This window comes from Solea senegalensis, unplaced genomic scaffold (assembly GCF_019176455.1).
Source record: "Solea senegalensis isolate Sse05_10M unplaced genomic scaffold, IFAPA_SoseM_1 scf7180000015104, whole genome shotgun sequence".
Classification (NCBI taxonomy): Eukaryota; Metazoa; Chordata; class Actinopteri; order Pleuronectiformes; family Soleidae; genus Solea; species Solea senegalensis.
The window spans coordinates 8,017-29,297 of NW_025321222.1; the positions used below are offsets into that span (position 1 = coordinate 8,017).

Consider the following 21,281-nt stretch of genomic DNA (forward strand, 5'->3'; position numbering starts at 1 on the left):
TCGAACCCTAATAATAATAATAATCCTTCCAGTTTCAAGAGGGTTCTTGCAACCTTGTTGCTCGAACCCTAATAATCTTTTGCATTTCAATAGGGTTCTTGCAACCTTGTTGCTCGAACCCTAATAATCCTTCCAGTTTCAATAGGGTTCTTGCAACCTTGTTGCTCGAACCCTAATTACAAAATTGTTAAGCTTTGATCATTTTATTCACCTCCGAGAACACAGCTGCTGCACCAAATAGAGTGTGATTTTACAGTTCTCGAAGAGTCAAAGCTGATGTTGCAGAACTTCAACCTTAAGAGTGACAAGGTCAGGGTCTGACCGAGGGCATGGGATGTCTGGTAACACCACTCCTTCCTCTGATTCATCCTCCACTCCTTAAGAATGACATAATTACCATATATGGAATATTATAATTTCATAAAATAGAAGTGGATGGATTCATTTGAGTCAATATAGAGCTGTTAATTAAAGGAAACCAGTTTAGTGGGGATAGGATCTAACTGACAGGTTGATGGCTTAGATGATGAAACTAATGATGTTAACTCAGGGAGATCTATAGAGGAGAAACTGTCTACTCCTAACCCCCTATTACCACCACTCCCCCTAAGTTATTGTGTTGATTTTATGTGCTCCTTTTCTGTTTTTTGTTTTTTTACGAAATTGTGTGATTTTAATTTTATCGTGTTGTAAAGTGTCCTTGAGTGACCTGAAAGGCGCTTTTAAATTAAATGTATTATTAGGGTTCGAGCAACTTGGTTGCAAGAACCCTATTGTAATTGTAAAGATTTTTTTTTTTTCTTCTTCTTCCTCTTCACCAAAGTAAATCGCGTTTTAGAGGCCCTGAACCTGCCCCAAAACTCACCAATTTTTGCAAGCGCATCAGACCTGGTGTAAATTTACGTTTATTAGTGTTTCGGGAAATGTGCGTTAAAAAATGAAAGTGGGCGGGGCAAATAACTGTTCCAGCTCATAAAACTTGTTGGCCTGAGGAGCACGTTTAATGTACATGCACGAAACTTGGTACACGCGTTCCTTGAGTCAGGACGGTCAAAAAACCTAGGCAAGCCTAAGCTCTAAAACGAACAGGAAAGCCACCATCTTCAATTGAAAGTTCATTTTTTGCCGATTTTGGCCATTTCGCACCATCGGTATTTCAACAAACTTGTCCTAGAGCTTACGTGGGATCACCTTCAAACTTGCTGAGGTCACTTTGGACAAGTTGAGGATCTAAAGTTGCTAAAAACTTTTTAAAAAGTATCATGGCGTACGAGAAAGGGGCCGGCAAAGTTGGTGAAAATTTTAATTTTTCGCCACAGGCAAAAAAACTCTTATAACGTTGCGATAGAAGGTCACATCCCAACCAAATTACCTAGGGTTGATGATGGACCATTGCTGAAGAAGTCTGTGAAAAAAACGTAAATTTTTAGCACAGCGCCTCCTTGTGGTAACAAATAATACAAAAAAAAACAATTTCGGTAATAACTTTTACATAGTTAATCATATCAAACTCAAAATTTGTGACAACATTCAAAACACATGATAGATGATGCGTGCTTATTATGATAACAAATGGTTCAACGGTGTTGCCATAGCAACACTGCAAAGTCAGATATTTGTGACAAAAAAACAAACTGCTACAACTGCCAAAGTTGGTGTTCATTCATATTTTTCACAACAAAAGGCGAAACTCTTACAACCCGTAAAACTTGTCCTCCTGAGGAGCACGTTGAATGTAGATGCACGAAACTTGGTACTCACGCGTTCGTTAGGTCCAGACGGTCAAAAAAGTCAGCGTAGCCGAAGCTCTAAAACGAACAGGAAAGCCGCCATCTTGGATTGAAAGTACATTTTTTGCAGATTTAGGCCATTTCGCACCAATGGTATGTGAACGCACTTGTCATAGAGCTTTAATGGGATCACCTTAAAACTTGGTGAGGTCACTGTGGACAAGTTGAAGATTTAAAGTTATTAAAAGTTTTTCAAAATGTCGCATGGTTTTTGAGATAGGGGGCGCCAAAGTTGGCGTTCATTCATATTTATCACAACAAAAGGCGAAACTCTTACAACCCGTAAAACTTGTCCTCCTGAGGAGCACGTTTAATGTACATGCACTAACCTTGGTACTCACGCGTTCCTTAGGGTAGGACGGTCAAAAAATTCAAAGCAGCCTATGCTCTAAAACGAACGGGAAAGCCGCCATCTTGGATTGAAAGTAGATTTTGGCCGTTTCGCACCAATGTTATGTGAACGCACTTGTCATAGAGCTTTCATGGGATCACCTTCAAACTTGGTGAGGTCACTGTGGACAAGTTGAGGATCCAAAGGTATCAAAATCTTTTCATTAAGTATCGCGGTGAACAAGAAGAAGGGCGGCAAAGTTGGCGCAAATCACGATTCCTCGCAACACACAACAATCTCTTATAACTTTGCCATGGAAGGTCAGATATTAACCAAACTTGTGATGATCGATGATGGGCTTTTGCTAAAGATGCCTATGCAAAAACTGTACATTTTGGAAACAGCGCCACCTGGTGGTAACAGAAAGTACAAGTTCACAATTTCCCTTATAACTTTAACAAATTTCCTTGTATCAAACTCAAAATTTGGGAAAACATTCAAAACACATGGTAGATGATGCGTGCCTAATATGATAACAAATTGTTCAACAGTGTTGCAATGACAACACTGCAAAGTCTGATATTTGCAACAAAAAACAAACTGCTACCACTTTGCGAATGCTATTCCAATCTGAACCAACCTTGCTAGGATTGATGATAGTCAATCCCTGAAGATGCCTATATGAAAATATTCACTTTCAAAAACAGTGCCCCCTGTTGACGGCAGACAATATGACGTCTGGTATTTCACTACACACAACAAACTCTTATAACTTTGCGATGGAAGGTCAGATCTTAACCAAACTCGTGACGATCGATGATGGGATCTTGCTGAAGATGCTTATGCAAAAACTGTACATTTTGAAAACAGCGCCTTCTGGTGGTAACATAAAATACAAGTTCACAATTTCCCTTATAACTTTAACAAATTTCATTGTATCATACTCAAAATGAATGAAAACATGTAAAACACATGGTAGATGATGCTTGCTGAATATGATAACAAATGGTTCAACGGTGTTGACATAAGAACACTGCACAGGATCCACTCTACTGAGTGGTTCGTCAGTGCAGTAACCTTTGTTCGCCACATGATGGAGGCATTTGCCTACAAATCTATCAAATCTAACATTTACAGTTTCTCATGCTGCTCTGAAAGGGAAATATGGGGCAAAAGGTACTGCAAGAGGGGCCAAGGAAAAAAAACCCAGGGAAAATGGGAAGAGCGAAAAAGTAACAGAGGGAAAAAAAAGAGAAAATGCACCCTTGTTATGTAAGTCAAGGTACCTTCCCTAAACACGTTTACAGACACGCCTTTCACCCAACAGGAAGACTGCCATTTTAAAAGGACACGCCTGACATTGCGCAGGGATGCAGCTGAAAATAACCAGTACCACAAGCGGTGAATGAACGGAAGATGAGGAAGAGGACTCGCGCTGCGACGTGGACGCACAGGGACTCGCGAGCCGTCAAGCTCGAACCCGTTAATTACCGCTTGCGGTACTAGTTAGGGTTCGAGCAACAAGGTTGCAAGAACCCTATTGAAACTGGAAGGATTATTATTATTATTATTATTATTATTATTCCCCCAAATGAATCGCCTTTTTGAGGCCTTTCCCATACCCCAAAACTCACCAATTTTTGTGACCGCATCAATCCTGGTGTAAATTTACGTCTGAAAAAGGTTCGGGGAATGTGCGTCGAAAATTGAATGTGGGAGGGGCCAATAAGTGCGGCGCCACCTGTCCAAATTCACCATGACCAACACAAATATCGCACATGCACAAAATTCGGTTCACATGTGTAGTGGGTCAGGATGAAGAAAAAATTACATTATGACCATGATCCAAACCCAACAGGAAATCCGCCATCTTGGGTTGATTGGCCATTTTTTGGCGATTTTGGCGATTTCGCAGCAATGGTATTTGAACTAACTCCTCCTAGAGTTTTCGTGCGATCACCTTCAAACTTGGTGAGGTTTACGATTTCGGGAATAACTTTTACACAGATAATCGTACCGCACTCAAAATTGGTGACAACAGTCAAAACACATGGTAGATGATGCGTGATCAATATGACGACAAATCGTTTAACGGTGTTGCCATGGCAACGACGCAAAATCGTATTTTTCCGACAAAAATCTAACTGCTACAACTTCGCGAATCCTGGTCCAATCAGAACCAAACTTGCTAGGATTGATGACAGTCCGGCCCTAAAGACGTCTATATGAAAATATTCAATTTCGAAAACAGCGCCCCCTGGTGACAGCAGACAATATGACAGCTTGTATTTCAATTATCTCCTCCTAGAGCTTTTGTGCGATCACCTTCAAACTTGGTGAGATCCACCTGCGGAACATTATGAAAATTAGAAACATTCTGTCTTTACAGGATGCTGAAAAACTAGTTCATGCTTTTGTTACATCTAGATTAGATTACTGTAACTCCTTATTAGCAGGATGTTCTAACAAGTCTGTTAGAATCCTTCAGTTAATTCAAAATGCTGCAGCACGAGTTCTGACAGGAACTAGAAAGAGAGACCATATAACTCCAGTGTTAGCTTCTCTACACTGGCTCCCCATACAGTTTAGAATTCAATTTAAAATCCTCCTCCTCACGTACAAAGCACTTAATGGTCAGGCCCCTTCATACCTGAAAGACCTAGTCTTACCCTATCATCCTAATAGACCACTTAGGTCACAAAATACAGGTTTACTTGTGGTTCCCAGAGTCTGTAAGAGTAGAATGGGAGGCAGAGCCTTTAGTTACCAGGCTCCTCTCCTGTGGAACCAGCTTCCAATGATAGTTCGGGAGGCGGAGCCTCTCTCTGTATTTAAAGTTAGACTTAAAACTTTCCTTTTTGATAAAGCTTATAGTTAGAGCTGGTTCAGGGAAACCTAAACCATCTCTTAGTTATGCTGCTATAGAACTAAACTGCTGGGGGATTTTCCTGTGGTACACACACATTCACTCTCTCACACTCAGCATTTGATTATGACTTTTTATATGTCATTAACCTTGTCTCTTTCTCTCCCTAGTTTGTGTCTTTCCTTCCTTCCCTCTCTCTCTCTCTGTATTCTCATCATGCAGGTTGAAGGATCAAGATCCAGTTTCCGAGGCTACGCTCATCGTCACCATTATTATTATTTTGTAATTAAAAAGTCGATATCAGTAACTGTATAAACTTGTAACCTGATACAGTTGTTGTGTATCTGCTGCTGGTCTCCCTCTCTCTCTCTCTGTCTCTCCCTCATCTCCCTCTTGTCCTTTCTCTCCCCCCATTTTCTGTCCCCCACCTCTCCACTGTCCCCCATTTTTCCTTTCACCCCAACCGGTCGAGGCAGATGACCGCACATCTCTGAGCCTGGTTCTGTCAGAGATTTCTTCCTGTTAAGAGGGAGTTTTTTTCTCTCCACTGATGCCTAGTGTTTGCTCATTGTGTGAACTGTTGGGGTTCTCTGCTCTCTTTGATGTTGTCTATGTACAGTGCCTTGAGATAATGTATGTTATGATTTGGCGCTATACAAATAAAATTGAATTGAATTGAATTGAATCCATGTGGACGAGTTGAGCATCAAAAGTTATCAAAAGCTTTTTAAAATATTGTATGGCGTACGAGATAGGGGGCGCCAAAATTGGAGATAATAATAATTTTTCACAACATACAATGAAACTCTTATAACTTTGCGATGGAAGGTCTGGTCCCAACCAAACTTGCTATAGTTGATGATGGTTAGTTCCTGAAGACGACTGTGTTGCTGAAACGGTACATTTTGAAAACAGCGCCTCCTGGTGGTGGTAGAAAATTCAAAAAAAAAAAACTGTTACAACTTTGCCAATCCTGGTCCGATCTGAACCAAACTTGCAAGGATTGATGACAGTCCGGCCCTGAACACGTCTATATGAAAATATTAATTTTCAAATACAGCGCCCCCTGGTGACAGCAGACAGAATTACATTTATAGTTTTTGATGCTGCTCCAACAGGGATTGTTGTATCCACTTGAAACTTAGTATGTGGGACCCCTTCCTCAACATGTCCGTAAAAGGTCACCTGCCTACAGGAAGTGGAACGCCCGAAACAGGAAGTAAAGTCTTACATTGTCCGATTGACACAAAACTAGATATGTGAGTTACGGGACCTTCCCTGAACATGTTTCCAGAGACGAACAGGAAGTCGGCCATTTTAAACAGGAAGTGCCCTCTAACTTTGCCGTACGTTGTCCGATTTGCACGAAACCTTATATGTCACACCAGGGACCTGTCCTGAGCATGTCTGCAAAAGATGACCTCCCAACAGGAAGTGGAATGCCCGAAACAGGAAGTAAACTCTAAGATTGTCCGATATGCACAAAACTTGATATGTAAGACAAGGGAACTTCCCTGAACACGTTTACGGACGCGCATTTGACCGTACAGGAAGTCGGCAATTTTAAACAGGAAGTGCCCTATAACTTTGCCATACGTTGCCGATCCCCCCCGAAATTTGGATCGACATGTGCGGGGACGCCGCTGAAAATAACTAGTACTGAAAATAACTAGTACTGAAAATAACTAGTACCACGCGCGGTGAATGAACGGGTGAGAGCGGTCGGCTCGAACCCGTTCAGAACCGCGCGCGGTACTAGTTGATTTTACTTTCTGTATCTTTTAATTTCACTTTCAAACATTCACTTTTTGTTATTTTTATCTCAGTGTGTGTGAACCTGTGTGTTTCAGGCTGGTTCTCAGCAGCAGGGGGCGCTCACAGCGCAGGACGGCGGCTCAGTTAATGACAGACATGTTGATTTTTTAAGTCTTTATTTATTGATGGTTTCAACAAAGAATGACTGAGACGAGCTTTGACCTCGTCCACCACTGAAGCTGCTGTCTCTTCATGTCCTACAGAGGACACAGAGACACTGAGGAACCATCCCAGACCCAGAACCCAGGATAAACCGGTTCAGTGAATGTGGTCCTGAAGGTGTGGAGGTGGATCAGTGAGTCAGAGGAGACGCTGTAGAAGGACAGAGTCCCAGCAGGACAGTCCACATACACTGATACTCTGTTAGAGACAGAGGACATGATGGGTGTTTCTGTCCCACAGTGACAGACAGAGTTACGATGAACATCAGAGCAGAACAGACTCCAGGACTGATCATTATGTCCAAACACACAGTCAGAACTGTTGTCTTTCCTCTTGATTCCTCTGTAACTCAGTGATATAAAAACATCTCCTCTCCACTCGACCTCCCAGTAACAGCGACCAGTCAGACCAGGTCTACACAGCAGCTGAGACCAGGACTCAAATCTGTCTGGATGATCAGGATACCACTGATATTCTGTCACACCGGTCACTTTCCTGTTGTCCTCAGACAGTTTGAGGTTTCTGCTCATTGTGTTTGTGTCCAGTTCCAGTTCACATGAATCTGATGAAGACAACGAGACACAGCTGCAGCTTATTGATGATCAGCTGATATGTTGTTATTTCCTGTAAATCCATACTTACACTTCCTGAGACCAGGTTTTAACCTCTGCTCTCCAGCATGGTCCATCCTGGAGGAAGAAACAGTCTGAATGAGTTTCTGTCCAACATGAGTCCAAACTGTTGTCTTAATGACGCACTCTGGTGGACACAATGATGAACTACAAGGACAGGTGTGTTTCAAAGAGAAGACGGTGGCTGTTTCTCAATACTCAAGTATGCAAGTATGTACTTGCTTACTTGGGAAGTATATACTTGAGAAGTACGCTGGGAGTATATACTTGCCAAGTACAGGAGTACACAAGTATGTGGTTGTTTCTCAATACTCAAGTATGCAAGTATGTATGTATTGTTCTGCTGTAGTTCTGCTGTAGTGCTGCAGTGCTGCAGCCTCATTAGCGCCACCTACGGTGTTGATAAATGAACATATGAAATACTTTTAATAAATGCATATATATGTTGTTATTATTTTTACATTTTAAATATTTAACTTCATTTATTAATTTATTTCTATTAAAATATACAACACGAATAATACAATGTGGAAAATAGATATATTACAGCATTGTAGAGTAGTATATATGTATATATATATGACTTGTACAAATATATACTACTCTACATATCTAATATCTACATATTATATTTAAATACAGATACAATGACCGTGCGACTTTAATATAAATCTAACATTCAAAGTTAGAATAAATAAAACATTAACAATATACAAACTTTTAAACTGTCAGGTCAAAACGTTTCCATTAAAAACAAAATAACACGTCAACAACAAATCTATGGATCACACCGAGCATCTAATGACAGCGACGTCTGAGCCAGCGGATCATTTCATCAGGACAGGCCGAGGTCACGCTGCTCTGTGCCGGGCACAGTGAGCGCCGAGCGTCCGCAGAGGCGGAGCTTATCGTTTTTGTCGTTTTTGTCAGGCTTCCTTCTTCTTATGAACGATAGGTGATGAGTTGATGATGCAGGAGAAGACCCCACTGACACAGGACTTGTACCGAACAAAGGGATTTGATTTAGTCACAAGTCAGGCGGCAGAACCAAGCTCTGCAGCAGCTCGGGAGAATGTGTTCTTGCCGAATCTCCGAACAATTCTGCCTCAGAAAAGCAAAACTAACCTTATATAGATTTTCTAGCATTCTTATTTGCAGGCATCACATGTTTGGACCCCCGCCTTTCTCCTGTTTCCATAATGCAACAACTTGAAAAACAAGTTGGGTCCAGATATACCATACTGTCCCATGATCTTTAAATTGGACAATATCACCATTTAGTCAAACAAGAGACATCTATATTTCCTAACTAACCATATTCAAAACAGACCCTCAAGTTTCCTGTCCTATACAGGATGCCTATTGTAAAACGTATGGTCTGACTTGTCATGTGTCCCAGAGACCCTCTTGTCTCATGTTTACTTATTAATGTCAATCATCAATACATTGAAGTATTAAACTTTAGCTGTGTTAATGTGTTCTTCTTAGTTCATATACTTCAGTATTCTGGGATACATGGCCATCCCAAGTACGCTCAAGTCACCTCCGATGCATACCTGGTAAAAATGGGCGGAGCGAGAATACTTCCGGGTCCTCGCTGTTCGCTTACTTGAGAATTGGAACAGCACTTGAACAGTACCGGAGTGCGCACAAGTACGCACAAGTACGCACAAGTATGGATATTGAGAAACGGCCGGTGTCTGCCGAACCAGAGACCACAGTTTCAGGAGGCTACGCATTTACTCAACAGCGCCACCACGTGGACAACACAGAAGACAACTTCTGTTTATACATTTGAAACCCACCACGAGTAAACCAGCAACAAGTTGGCCCAGCACAAACCAAGTAAACAAAGAAAATAGATAAAATAGAGGGATTTCATTTGTATTTTTTACAGTGTATCAAATCGCAGTATTGTGGGTCTAAAAAGCATAAACTTTGTATTTGAATTACGGTTGTTTGATCGCTTGCTTGAATCGAGACCTAGTTTCCAGTGCTTTCGTGGTTTTTTCAGCTGCGCGTCACAGAGGAAACACATGGCTACTTATGCAGCTGCTGCTGCGGAGGCTCGTCGCTGTTACTGCTGCTTCCAAAACTTGTGTGTTTTCACCGTTGAATGAAGAATGAAGAACAACTTGATTGTAGCTGTTAGATGACGAACATCTCGTACACAACTCACTACAAACACCACAGAATAAAGACATCTTTACTTTAGTTTGACCGTAGACTGTTTGAAGTGGACCAGGACTGTTCTGTACCCAGTACCAGGACTTCTCACATGATGCTGCTACTCTGTGCAGATGATCTGTCCAGTTCATGGTTCTGGTCGTTTCTCAGGCTGAACTACGTGACATTCACTCGTTCTCACAAGGTGTTTAAAAAGTGTCACTAATGTTTGGTTATACTCACTGACAGAGGAAAACATAATAACAGGACATCTTCAACCTGAACCTGCTGACAAGTTTGAATACTGCTGATGAACATGAAGAGGAAGGAGGAGGAGGAAGAGGAGAATGCCTGAGAGTGTCCAGTCTCCAGTGAGGACTCTTCAGTCCAGCAGACAGCAGCTTCTCTCCTGAGTCTCCTGGATGATTGTAGCTCAGGTCCAGTTCTCTCAGATGGGAGGGGTTGGAGTTCAGAGCTGAGGTCAGAGAAGAACATCCTTCCTCTGAGACCAGACAACCTGACAGACTGGAGTTAAGAAGATATGATGAACTCAGTGATTCAGAAAAAACATCTTCATCAACAAGAACCTAAAGAAGCAAAGAGTCTGAGTCAGAGTTCTGACCTGAGAGTCTCCAGAGAACAGTGAGGACTCTTCAGTCCATCACACAGCAGCTTCACTCCTTGATCCTGCAGGTCGTTGTTACTCAGGTCCACGTGTCTCAGACGAGAGGACACAGAGCTGAGGACTGAGGACAGAGCTTCACAGCTTCTCTCTGAGAGTTTACAGCCACTCATTCTGAGGAGGAGTTCAAGAAAATCTATTCACATATGTAATTAAAAAAATAATCAGGGACAGGTGAGGAGCGAGAGAAGGGTATCAAGGAGAAACTGCGAGCTTTCAGAAGGCAGTCCCCATCCTCTCCAGAAGAAGTATAAGCTTTGACTGATTTTTGAAGAGTTGGAAAGCTAAACAGAACGTGCTATATTCACCACATGATGAGAATATTTATGGGTCAATGACATGACGGCTAATTATACTGTCCAACTGCATTTTTTCTTGTTAAAAATATATTCGAGAAAAATATATTCAAAAATCATTAGGCATTTCATTTGTATTGCTACGGAAAATGTAAAAATATCTTGTGGTGTGACCGTCCAGTCATGAATCCAGTTTTGGACATTTATTTAAAATGAATCTTAATCTATTCAAATGTATTTTCTGCCCTATGTGGCATAAATTCTAAAGTGTTTTGTAACCTCATGTGAAATTACAGTGATCTTGTAATGACATTTCCCTCTTATTTACGTTTATTAAGTAAACTTTGTCCGAGTATGTCCATTTTATGAAATATCATGTGGTGCGACCATGAAGAAACCACCATTTTGGAACTTTCATTTTCAAAGCCACCCCAAGACAGGAAGTTACATCACAAACAACTTTGCAGAGGACCCACAGAATCAGTTAGCAGGTTTGTAACTCTCTCTCATCTTTTAAAATAACTGCTTTTAAAATGGCTGGTAGATAGTTTTCAAATATGGATGTCATGTGGTATGATCTCAAAAACACAATAAATATTGATTTATTTTTACAAATTCATAATTTGATACCAACTTTTGTTTAGGTGTCCAATGCTATGCCTGTAAATGTTGATTGAATATGAAAATATCATGTGGTGCGACCAAATATCATGTGGTGCCAAATATCTTGTGACCAAATATCATGTTCCAAATATCATGTGGTGCGACCAAATATCAACGACCAAATATCGTAGTGCTCAAATATCATGTGGTGCTAATTAATAGCAGAAAGTGCGACCAAATATCATCAAAATATCATTGCACCAAATATCTGTGGTGCGAAATTAATTCAAATATCATCTTGCATTAAATATCGTGGTGCGACCAAATATCATGTGGTGCGACCAAATATCATGCGGTGCGACCATTGCAGCTAGCTTTCAATGAGTTGTAGACTTATTTTAAAGGAAGTTTTGTGTTTTAATATATATATTTAAAAGGTAGTAAATTGTTATAATATTTAAAAGATAAAATTGTGCTTTTTCTTAATTTTTCATACAATTCAGAAGCAATGCTTTATGTTAAATCCTTATTGATAACATTGGCACAAAAAAAATAAAGAACAAATATTTGTGACATGTCATGTTGCCATTATGTCTTTCTAAAGTTTAAAAAAAAAAATCCATTTCATTAGATGCCGCTCTCAAGCAGTGAAGACCGTGCGCCACAGGCAGCGTGTGAACTCTGACCCTGGGTACCTTGCAAGGAGAACAGTAAGGTTTATGTAAAAGCTAAAAAAAACTTTGTATTAAAAAGCAACTTGAATTACATGAAGTTATATTGTGTGGAGGGGATTTAAAATATAATACACATTTTAATTGAAATGTCAGTCTGCTGTATCTGAAAAAAGCCAAACTGTATACACTGTAGCTTGACACAATACTAAATTTGTTTCAGCTACCAGAGAAGAAAGCAGCAGGGAAAGATTCCTTATGTAGGGAGGTATCGTGCTTTTGCAAACAAGCCAAAATGAAAATATGCTCATGTTACCAGCCTGTAAAAGTTGACATGCGGAACACCACATCCAACATGGAGGAGGCCTCAACCTCACAGTCACAGAAGGGGGAAAGTGATCAGGGTTTATGTTTTGTGATTGTAACATACGATGAACTTCCATATGTAGGCCAAGTTCTTGAGGTTGTGGGAGAAGATATCAGGGTCAATGCTATGCGTACAGATCCTGTTGATCAGTAGTTTTACAAAGACACATACGAAGGTTAACATATAACAAAAGAGCTTTGATGATGCATTTTGATGACAACAGTGCTTTGATACCAACTATAACAATAAATAGATAAAAAGAGTTACAGTTTTGCCTGCTGGAAGGTTTTACAGTCAGGGAGTAAGAACTTATTCACCTGAATAAAAGCTCCAGATGCCATATTCTACTATAAGAAAGATGTCATAGCAGTCATCTCTGAACCTGAGCCAACAACTTCTCGCTGTTCTAAATTGAGAAGCCAAGACTGGAACAAGTTTAAAAGTTCCTGGGGTTAAGGAAATACCTAAACCATATCTCCAACATTCATATAAGAATGAGGATGATGGTATGAATAGTTAGATGTCTTCAAGTTTGATGTGTCTGAGTTCATCTTGTTCCTTACTGATTTGTGAAATGTTTACAAAAATTCACTTCAACACAGTGTTTGTAAAAGAATGGCAATGAAAGTTAATGTGTTAACCAAAATGAAATTAAATGAAAAGTGTTGAAAAGAGATGTTTGTCTTCAATATTTAAATTAATAAAATCTGTTTTAAACAAATGATTGTCTCTTATTCTATTGATTTGTAAGAGATTTAAGCTGGTTTCATCATGTGGTGCGACCACCCATCATGTGGCGCGACCATTAATAGCAATAACTGTAGCAAAATAAAAAAAGTGATACCTTCTTTCTGTGGCAGAAACTTATTCACTGATGGGGTAAGATGAAGTTAGTGGGATTTTGTTTACATTTTCATTATTTTTATGCATTTTACAGGAAAAATTAGCATGCAAACTACATGCAAAACGGTGACCATGACTTTAGAGGAATGAGGATTATATCAGTATGTATGACAATTCAACAGAAATCCAAATAATTAGTTTCTAGACACATCATTTTACTAAGAACTTGTGAAAAAAGGGTAAATATGTTGATTAAATAAATACATTTTTAAGATGATTGATGGTCGCACCACATGACATTTTGGAGGGAAACGACCAATTCATTTACGTGAAAAACCACCAAAATATCGTAATTCAAGATTTTAACATGTATGCATGTACACATGACATTGTAAAGCTTTGACCAATTGCAATAGAAATTCATATTTATCATATTTTTAAATTGACCTGTTAAAAAACCTTATATGTCATTGACCCACATACAGGCGAGGGTTGCTGTATAAGGACACATTTTCTGTGGAATGAACAGAGACCTTTTCTTTTCTTTTTTAGAGCGCCATGGTGGGGGCCCTCAGCCCACAGGTGGGAGAGGCTTTCCCTCACAGCTAGATATTTTATCTAGCTCAGGCCAGGGTCTTTTCTTAGAGACCCCGGCCTTGGGATCACTCTTTTTGTTTGTCCTTTTTTCTATTTCTTGCTTATGTTTGGTGTTGTTATTTGTTCAGGGAGCAGATCTTTCAGTTTTCATCTTGTTAAGTTTGTTGGTACACTTACAAGTAAATAAGTATGGCTAGTGACAAATGAAAATTCATTTCGTTTAATGTCAATGGGCTGTTGAATCCAGTTAAACGTAGTAAAATCCTATCTAAAGTGAGAACAGAACAAGCCCATGTGGTTTATTTACAAGAGACCCATTTGACAGACAAGGAGCATATAAAGCTAAAGAAAAGGGGCTTTACAAATCTGTTTTTTTCTTCATACAAATCAGGGCATAGAAGAGGAGTTGCTATTCTCATTTCAAACAAGCTACATTTTGAAAAAGTATTCGAAATGGGTGATAAAGAGGGCACGTTTATTTTAAGTAAGGGGTAAGATAGATGGGAATCCAATTACAATTGAATTCCAGTCTGTTGAATGATCTGTCTTTTAAGGCACAAATTAAATCAGAAATGTGTCTCTTCTTAGAATTCAATGATACTGGAGAGGTTTCACCTCCCATGTTATGGGATACTCTGAAGGCTGTTCTGAGAGGGAAAATTATAGCAATATCGTCATTTAAGAAAAAAAATAGGAATAAAAAGTGAGAGGATTTCAAAAACAAGCTAAAAGTGCTAGAAGGAAAACAGAAATTAGATTTGGCACAGAATACATTGAGAGAAATTAGACACACGAGGAATGAAATTAATAATTTGGCTACACAAGAAATCGAGAAAGATTTAATGTTTCTGAAACAGAAACACTACGAAAGTGGCTCCAAATCTATGAAAGTATTGGCATGGAAATTGAAAAAAAGGATAGCCGAAAATACAATTCATAAAATTAGGGATCCAAGGACAAAAGCGATAAAAAATAAACTAAATGAAATTCAGGAAGCTTTTGAAGTGTTTTACAAAACCTTATATTCTGAAGTCCCAGGTGGGAGTGTGGCCCAAATTGACAGCTTCCTGAATTCCCTAGATTTACCCACTCTCGATGAAAATCAAAATAAAATGATGACTGCAGATATAACTGAAGAAGAATTAAAAGTTGCAATTGGTAGACTTAAATTAAGCAAATCACCAGGATCTGATGGCTACACGGCAGAGTGGTACAAGGAATTTAAAAAAGAACTAATACCTGTTTTACTTCCTACTCTGAATTGGGCTTTAAAAAATGTGCAAACGCCACCCAGCTGGAAGGAGGCAATCATTTCAGCCATACCAAAAGAAGGCAAGGATAAAGTGGAGTGTGGCTCTTTTAGGCCAATCTCTGTTGTTAATGTGGACTATAAATGATTTACTTCTGCTATGGCCAAACGATTAGAAGAATTCCTGCCGACACTGATACATAATGATTAGACAGGTTTCATACACCAACGCTAAACACAAGACAATATACCAAAGACACTACATATTATGGATCATATACAAAGAAATCAAACTGAAGCAATTGTGATGAGCGTAGATGCTGAAAAGGCCTTTGATTCGGTTAACTGGATTTTTCTCTACAGAGTGTTGCATAGAATTGGCTTCCACGATACAATTATTAAAACCATACAGGCACTATATGACAAACCTACCGCCAGGGTCAAGGTCAATGGATATTTGTCAAATAGTTTTACCCTAGAAAGGGGCACCAGACAGGGCTGTGCATGGTCACCACTGCTCTTCGCATTATATTTGGAACCACTAGCTCAGTACATCAGACAAAAAGAAGATATTAAGGGAATCATTATTAAAGGGACGGAATATAAATTGGCCTGTTATGCAGATGATATTTTGATATACCTTGCGCAACCAACTCACTCTCTGCCTAAATTGATGCAAGCATTTGAACAATATGCCCACCAAGAGAAATCAAAAGTAGCTACCCCTTGACATGGCAAACAGAGTCCTTTAAATACTTAGGCATCAACCTACCAAAAGATCTTACAAAATTATCGGAATATAACTATTCACCCATACATAGAAAAATAAAGGATGATATAGCAAGATGGAACTTAATTCCCTTCTTTAGCCTTAGTTCAAGAATTGACTCTATTAAAATGATTATATTGCCAAGACTTTTATATTTATTTCAAACATTGCCAATAGAGATTAACCAAAACCAATTTAACAAGTGGGACAAACTGCTATCCAGGTATATAGCAGTTCGCCTCAAAACCTTACAGCTGGTTAAACAAAAGGGAGGATGAGGATATTTTAGATATTTTTTATTTTGCAGCGCCCTCCATCCCCATACAGGCAATTTTAGCTGATAATAACTTGCAAACCCACATAAATAACATTGATAATCCATGGGTGGCGTGGACCCTTAAAGTATGGAAAATTATTATAAAATAACATAAACTTGAAAATGATATTTTGGCTCTTAAATGGTGTGCTTATGATTCGGATTTTAGACCTAATAAATTGGATTCTAGATTTAAGGACTGGATAGCTAACGGTATAACAGCCTTATGTAGAGTAATGAAAGATGGAAAGTTACTCAGTTTTGAAACGCTTAAAAGGACACATGTTTTAGAAAAACAAGACTTTTATAGATACCTGCAGTTACGGCATTACGTCAATACAAAGATGAAAAATCTAACAAAGATAAACACATGTCTAATTCAATCATTAAAGCTATTAATAAAACTGTGTCAGGCTTATATAAGGGTCTGTCTAATTTGAAATCTCACTCTACTTCATATATTCAAATAAAATGGGAGAAGGAAGGAGGGATAAATATATCTGAGGAAGAATGGACAACAATTTGGAGGTATCAATGGAGATGTACCAGCTCACAGAAGTGGAGGGAATTTGGATGGAAAAGCTTGATTAGGTACTTTATTACACCTTCTCAGAAGTCTCACTATGATGATAATTCCCCTGTCTGCTGGAGGAACTGTGGAAATCAAAATGCTGACCACTACCATGTTCTCTGGAACTATCCTGTCATTAAGGGCTGGAGAGGGATACATAAGGCTCTACAGGAGATCTTTACCTGCGAAATACCCCTCGAGAGTAAGGCTATGCTTTTTGGACACATACCTGAGGAATGGCTGAAAGGGGATAAACATCAACTAAATATCTTGCTGGTGGCCTGCAAAAAGGAAAGCCCAACTTTAAATTTATGGATGGACATTACAATGGACATCTATAAAATGGAGAGGATAACTGCATTTGTTAACCATCAATTGGAGAAATTTGCTTCATACTGGGGGAACTGGGTCAAATATGTCACACTCCATAGACCTGATTTTATTTTTATAAACCAATGACTGTACTACGAAAAGGATCACTCCCTAACTTGTACATAGTTGCTAATGTGTGTTTTTCCTTTTTTCATTGTTTTTATTTTGTCTAGGCATTTAGAGCAGACAACAGATGTGAGATGTATGCATGTTTGTTTTGCCGGATGTGAATGTCTGTTTCTGAATGTCAATGAAATATAAATTATCAGAGTAGAATTGTCCATATAAATCAGCTGAGCACCAACCTGAGAGTCTCCAGAGAACAGTGAGGACTCTTCAGTCCATCACACAGCAGCTTCACTCCTGGATCCTGCAGGTCGTTGTTACTCAGGTCCACGTGTCTCAGACAAGAGGACACAGAGCTGAGGACTGAGGACAGAGCTTCACAGCTTCTCTCTGAGAGGTTACAGCCACTCAGTCTGAGGTAGGAAACAGTGATGAACAAAAGGTTAAACATGTTTGTCTTGTGCTCTTTAGAATATGTCTTATTAATATTTATATACTGATCCACGTACAGAGCTTTGTTGGAGGCTTTGACCACCGGCAGCAGCTTCAGAAGAGCCTCCTCTGAAGCAGAGTATTTCTTCAGGTCAAACTCTTCCAGATCTTTTCCTGATGACAGTAAGATGAAGACCAGAGCTGACCACTGAGCAGGAGACAGTGTCTTTCTGGACAGGCGTCCTGATGTGAGGGACTCTTGGATCTCCTCCACAAGAGAACGATGGTTCAGTTCATTCAGACAGTGGAACAGGTTGATGCTTCTCTCTGCTGACAGATTCTCACTGATCTTCTTCTTGATGTACTCAACTGTTTTCTGATTGGTCTGTGAACCACTTCCTGTTTGTGTCAGTAGACCTCTTAAGAGCTTCTGATTGGTCGCCAGTGAAAGACCCAGGAGGAAGCGGAGGGACAAGTCCAGGTGTCCATTTGGACTCAGTAAGGCCTCGTCCACAGCACTCTGGTGCAGATGATTCAGTTCAGGTTTGTTTGTTTGTATGGACCACTGGCTCGTTGTTGGTTCTTCTGACAACAGATTTGTTCCAGAGGTGATGAAGGTCAGATGAACATGAAGAGCAGCTAGAAACTCCTGAACACTCAGATGGACAAAGCAGAAGACCTTGTCCTGGTACAGGCCTCTCTCCTCTTTAAAGATCTGAGTGAAGACTCCTGAGTAAACTGAAGCTGCTGTGATATCGATGCCACACTCTGTCAGGTCTGATTCATAGAAGATCAGGTTTCCTTTCTGCAGCTGCTCAAAAGCCAGTTTCCCCAGAGACTCAATCATCTTCTTGTTCTCTGGACTCCAGTGTGGATCCATCTCAGCTCCTCCATCATATTTGACCCTCTTCACTTTGGACTGAACCACTAGGAAGTGGATGTACATCTCAGTCAGGGTCTTGGGCAGTTCTCCTCCATCTCTGGTTTTCAGCATGTTCTCCAGAACTGTTGCAGTGATCCAGCAGAAGACTGGGATGTGGCACATGATGTGGAGGCTTCGTGATGTCTGGATGTGGGAGATGATCCTCCTGGCCTTCTCCTCATCTCTGAACCTCTTCCTGAAGTAGTCCTCCTTCTGTGGGTCCTTGAACCCTCTGACCTCTGTCACCATGTCCACACAGTCAGGAGGGATCTGATTGGCTGCTGCAGGTCGTGTGGTTGTCCAGAGGCGAGCAGAGGGAAGCAGTTTCCCCCTGATGAGGTTTGTCAGCAGCACGTCCACTGAGGTGGACGCTGTGACGTCAGTCAGGATCTCAGTGTTGTGGAAGTCCAGAGGAAGTCGACACTCGTCCAGACCATCAAAGATGAAGACCACCTTAAAGTCTTCAAACCTGCAGATTCCTGCTTCTTTGGTTTCAGTGAAGAAGTGATGGATGAGTTCCACCAAACTGAACTTCTTCTCTTTCAGCACATTCAGCTCTCTGAAGGTGAAGGGAAACATGAGCTGTACGTCCTGGTTGCTTTTGTCTTCAGCCCAGTCCAGAGTGAACTTCTGTGTTAACACTGTTTTCCCAATGCCAGCCACGCCCTTTGTCATCACTCTTCTGATTGGTCTGTCTCTTCCAGCTGAGGCTTTAAAGATGTCTTCTTGTCTGATGGATGTTTCTGGTCTGTCTGGTTTCCAGGAAGCTCTTTCAATCTGTCTGACCTCATGTTCTTCATTGACCTCTCCAGTCCCTCCCTCTGTGATGTAGAGCTCTGTGAAGATCTCATTCAGAAGGGTGGTGTTTCCTGCTTTAGCCACGCCCTCAAACAAACACTGAAACTTCTTCTTCAGGTTTGATCTGAGTTCACGTCGACAAGCTGAAGGTCTGATTTCTGACAGAACACAAGAAAATAAATCAGTGAGTGGATCATTGAGAAAATAAGATATTCTTCCTTTCACATTAAAAGTCCTCTTACTGTCAGCTAGCTTCTCCTGCTTCATCCTCTTTAAGAAGTCCTCTGTGATCTTCAGAAAGGCCTCTCTGCTGCTCCTCTGCTCCTCATCCTCCCTCTGACTCTCTGAGACTTCTGTGTGATCTGTATCCAGAACCTTGTGCATCTTCTTCAGCTCGTTCTTCACAAAGCAGATGATGTTCTCCTCCAGCAGCTGGAACAGAACATGTGAAGTTTAACCTCAGATGATCAGTGACAGAGTGAAGTCCTGCAGGTCCACAGAGCAGCATCCAGACTGTCAGGACCAGGAGCCTCATGTATAAAAGAGTGCGCAGCTTTCATACTAAAAGACGGCGTACGCAAAAAATTTATGAAGTACATACGCAAAAAAAATCTCAGATTTATAAAACTGTGCGTACGCCAAGTACTGCGCACCTTTTCTTCATACATCCCATCAAACGTGAAACTGAGAGGAGATGAATGAGGAACACACCACGCCCACCCACAAATGAATATACAAATGACTCTAAAACGCCTTTGTCCTGAAGAAAAAGGACAACTGTGGCAGCAAAGAAAGAGGGAAATAAAAGAAAAAGAAGGAAAGTGCACGATCAACTCGTCAATTTATGATGTATAAATCTGTAAAAATAGATTATTTTGGTCGTTTCTTTTGGAATTAGTGATAAACACAAAGGAACTAAATGTCAGGGTCACAACGACTGCTCTCATATTAATATTGATGCTTAAAAAACTGGCTGTGCATTGATAGTTGATCCTGTGCATGTTTTTTTCTGGTGTAACATGTATGTTTAGACATGACTGATCCATGTGAGCTGAATTTACAGATTATTTCAACAATCTATAAGTGTCACACATCATCATCTACACACATTACGCACAAAATAAGCAGACAGAGTTCACGGAGTTACTCCATGTAACCATTCATTACTGTCACTGATTGTGTTGTGGATGCTGCGCCTTTCTCTTCCGGTGAAAGGCGCAGCGGTGGCGGAATAACTTTTTCGTAGTTATTTCGTTATCGTGTGGATTAAAATGGGATAAAGAAAATGTTCTACTCAACGTTCAAGTCCCGTTTTCTTACAACAAATGAGTCTGTAACTTTATTTTGTGTTTAAAACATTATAGACTGACGTGTGTTCATGTGTTCATGTGTTCATGTCAGCAGCTCTGTTTACATCACTGTGTTACATAAAGAAAATATTCATCTGTGGAAAACTAATTTCAGTAATTTGCTCAAAGTAAATAAGTGAGTCTCCCTCTCTCTCACACACACACACACACACACACTCACTCTCCCACACACACACACACACACACACACACACACACAGGTTTGTAGTGTGTGTGTGTGCTCACAGGATCAGTTTCGTCTTCAGTGTCCTCTCTGATGTTATCCACATATGTTCAAACGTACGTGGTGTATCAGTATTGTTTGTCACAGAAAATTCATGTTTGTCACTGTAGACACATTAATAATATTATTTTCAAACACTGTGATAAGTTTCAGAGCTTAATATTGCAGCGTCTCCACCTGACAAGAGTTTGCGGAGCTCTCGGCAAATTCTCACGGCAGCTCGAGAGTTTGCGCTGCGATGCGCAAACTTCCACGCCAAGTACATTTTTATACATGCCGTCTGTGCGTGAAAGCAAGCGTACGCCGTCTTTTTGTGCGTACGCACGGTTTATACATGAGGCCCCAGGACTCTGCTTCAGTATTAACAGTAGT

The 21,281-nt window shown here is 40.2% G+C and overlaps 1 protein-coding gene across 1 annotated transcript in view; it reads right to left on the bottom strand.

The window, feature by feature from the left end:
• Nucleotides 1-6,901: 6,901 nt before the first annotated feature.
• Nucleotides 6,902-21,281, bottom strand: part of LOC122761936 (NACHT, LRR and PYD domains-containing protein 12-like) — a 19,314-nt gene continuing 4,934 nt past the window's right edge. Inside the window, exons 5-11 of the mRNA XM_044017127.1 lie at nt 19,559-19,748; nt 17,674-19,474; nt 17,404-17,577; nt 10,385-10,558; nt 10,114-10,287; nt 7,607-7,653; nt 6,902-7,526 (exon numbers count right to left, since the gene is read on the bottom strand). Of these exons, the coding sequence (XP_043873062.1) occupies nt 7,000-7,526; nt 7,607-7,653; nt 10,114-10,287; nt 10,385-10,558; nt 17,404-17,577; nt 17,674-19,474; nt 19,559-19,748 (3,087 nt within the window). The 3' untranslated portion in view covers nt 6,902-6,999. The remainder of the gene's footprint in view (nt 7,527-7,606; nt 7,654-10,113; nt 10,288-10,384; nt 10,559-17,403; nt 17,578-17,673; nt 19,475-19,558; nt 19,749-21,281) is intronic.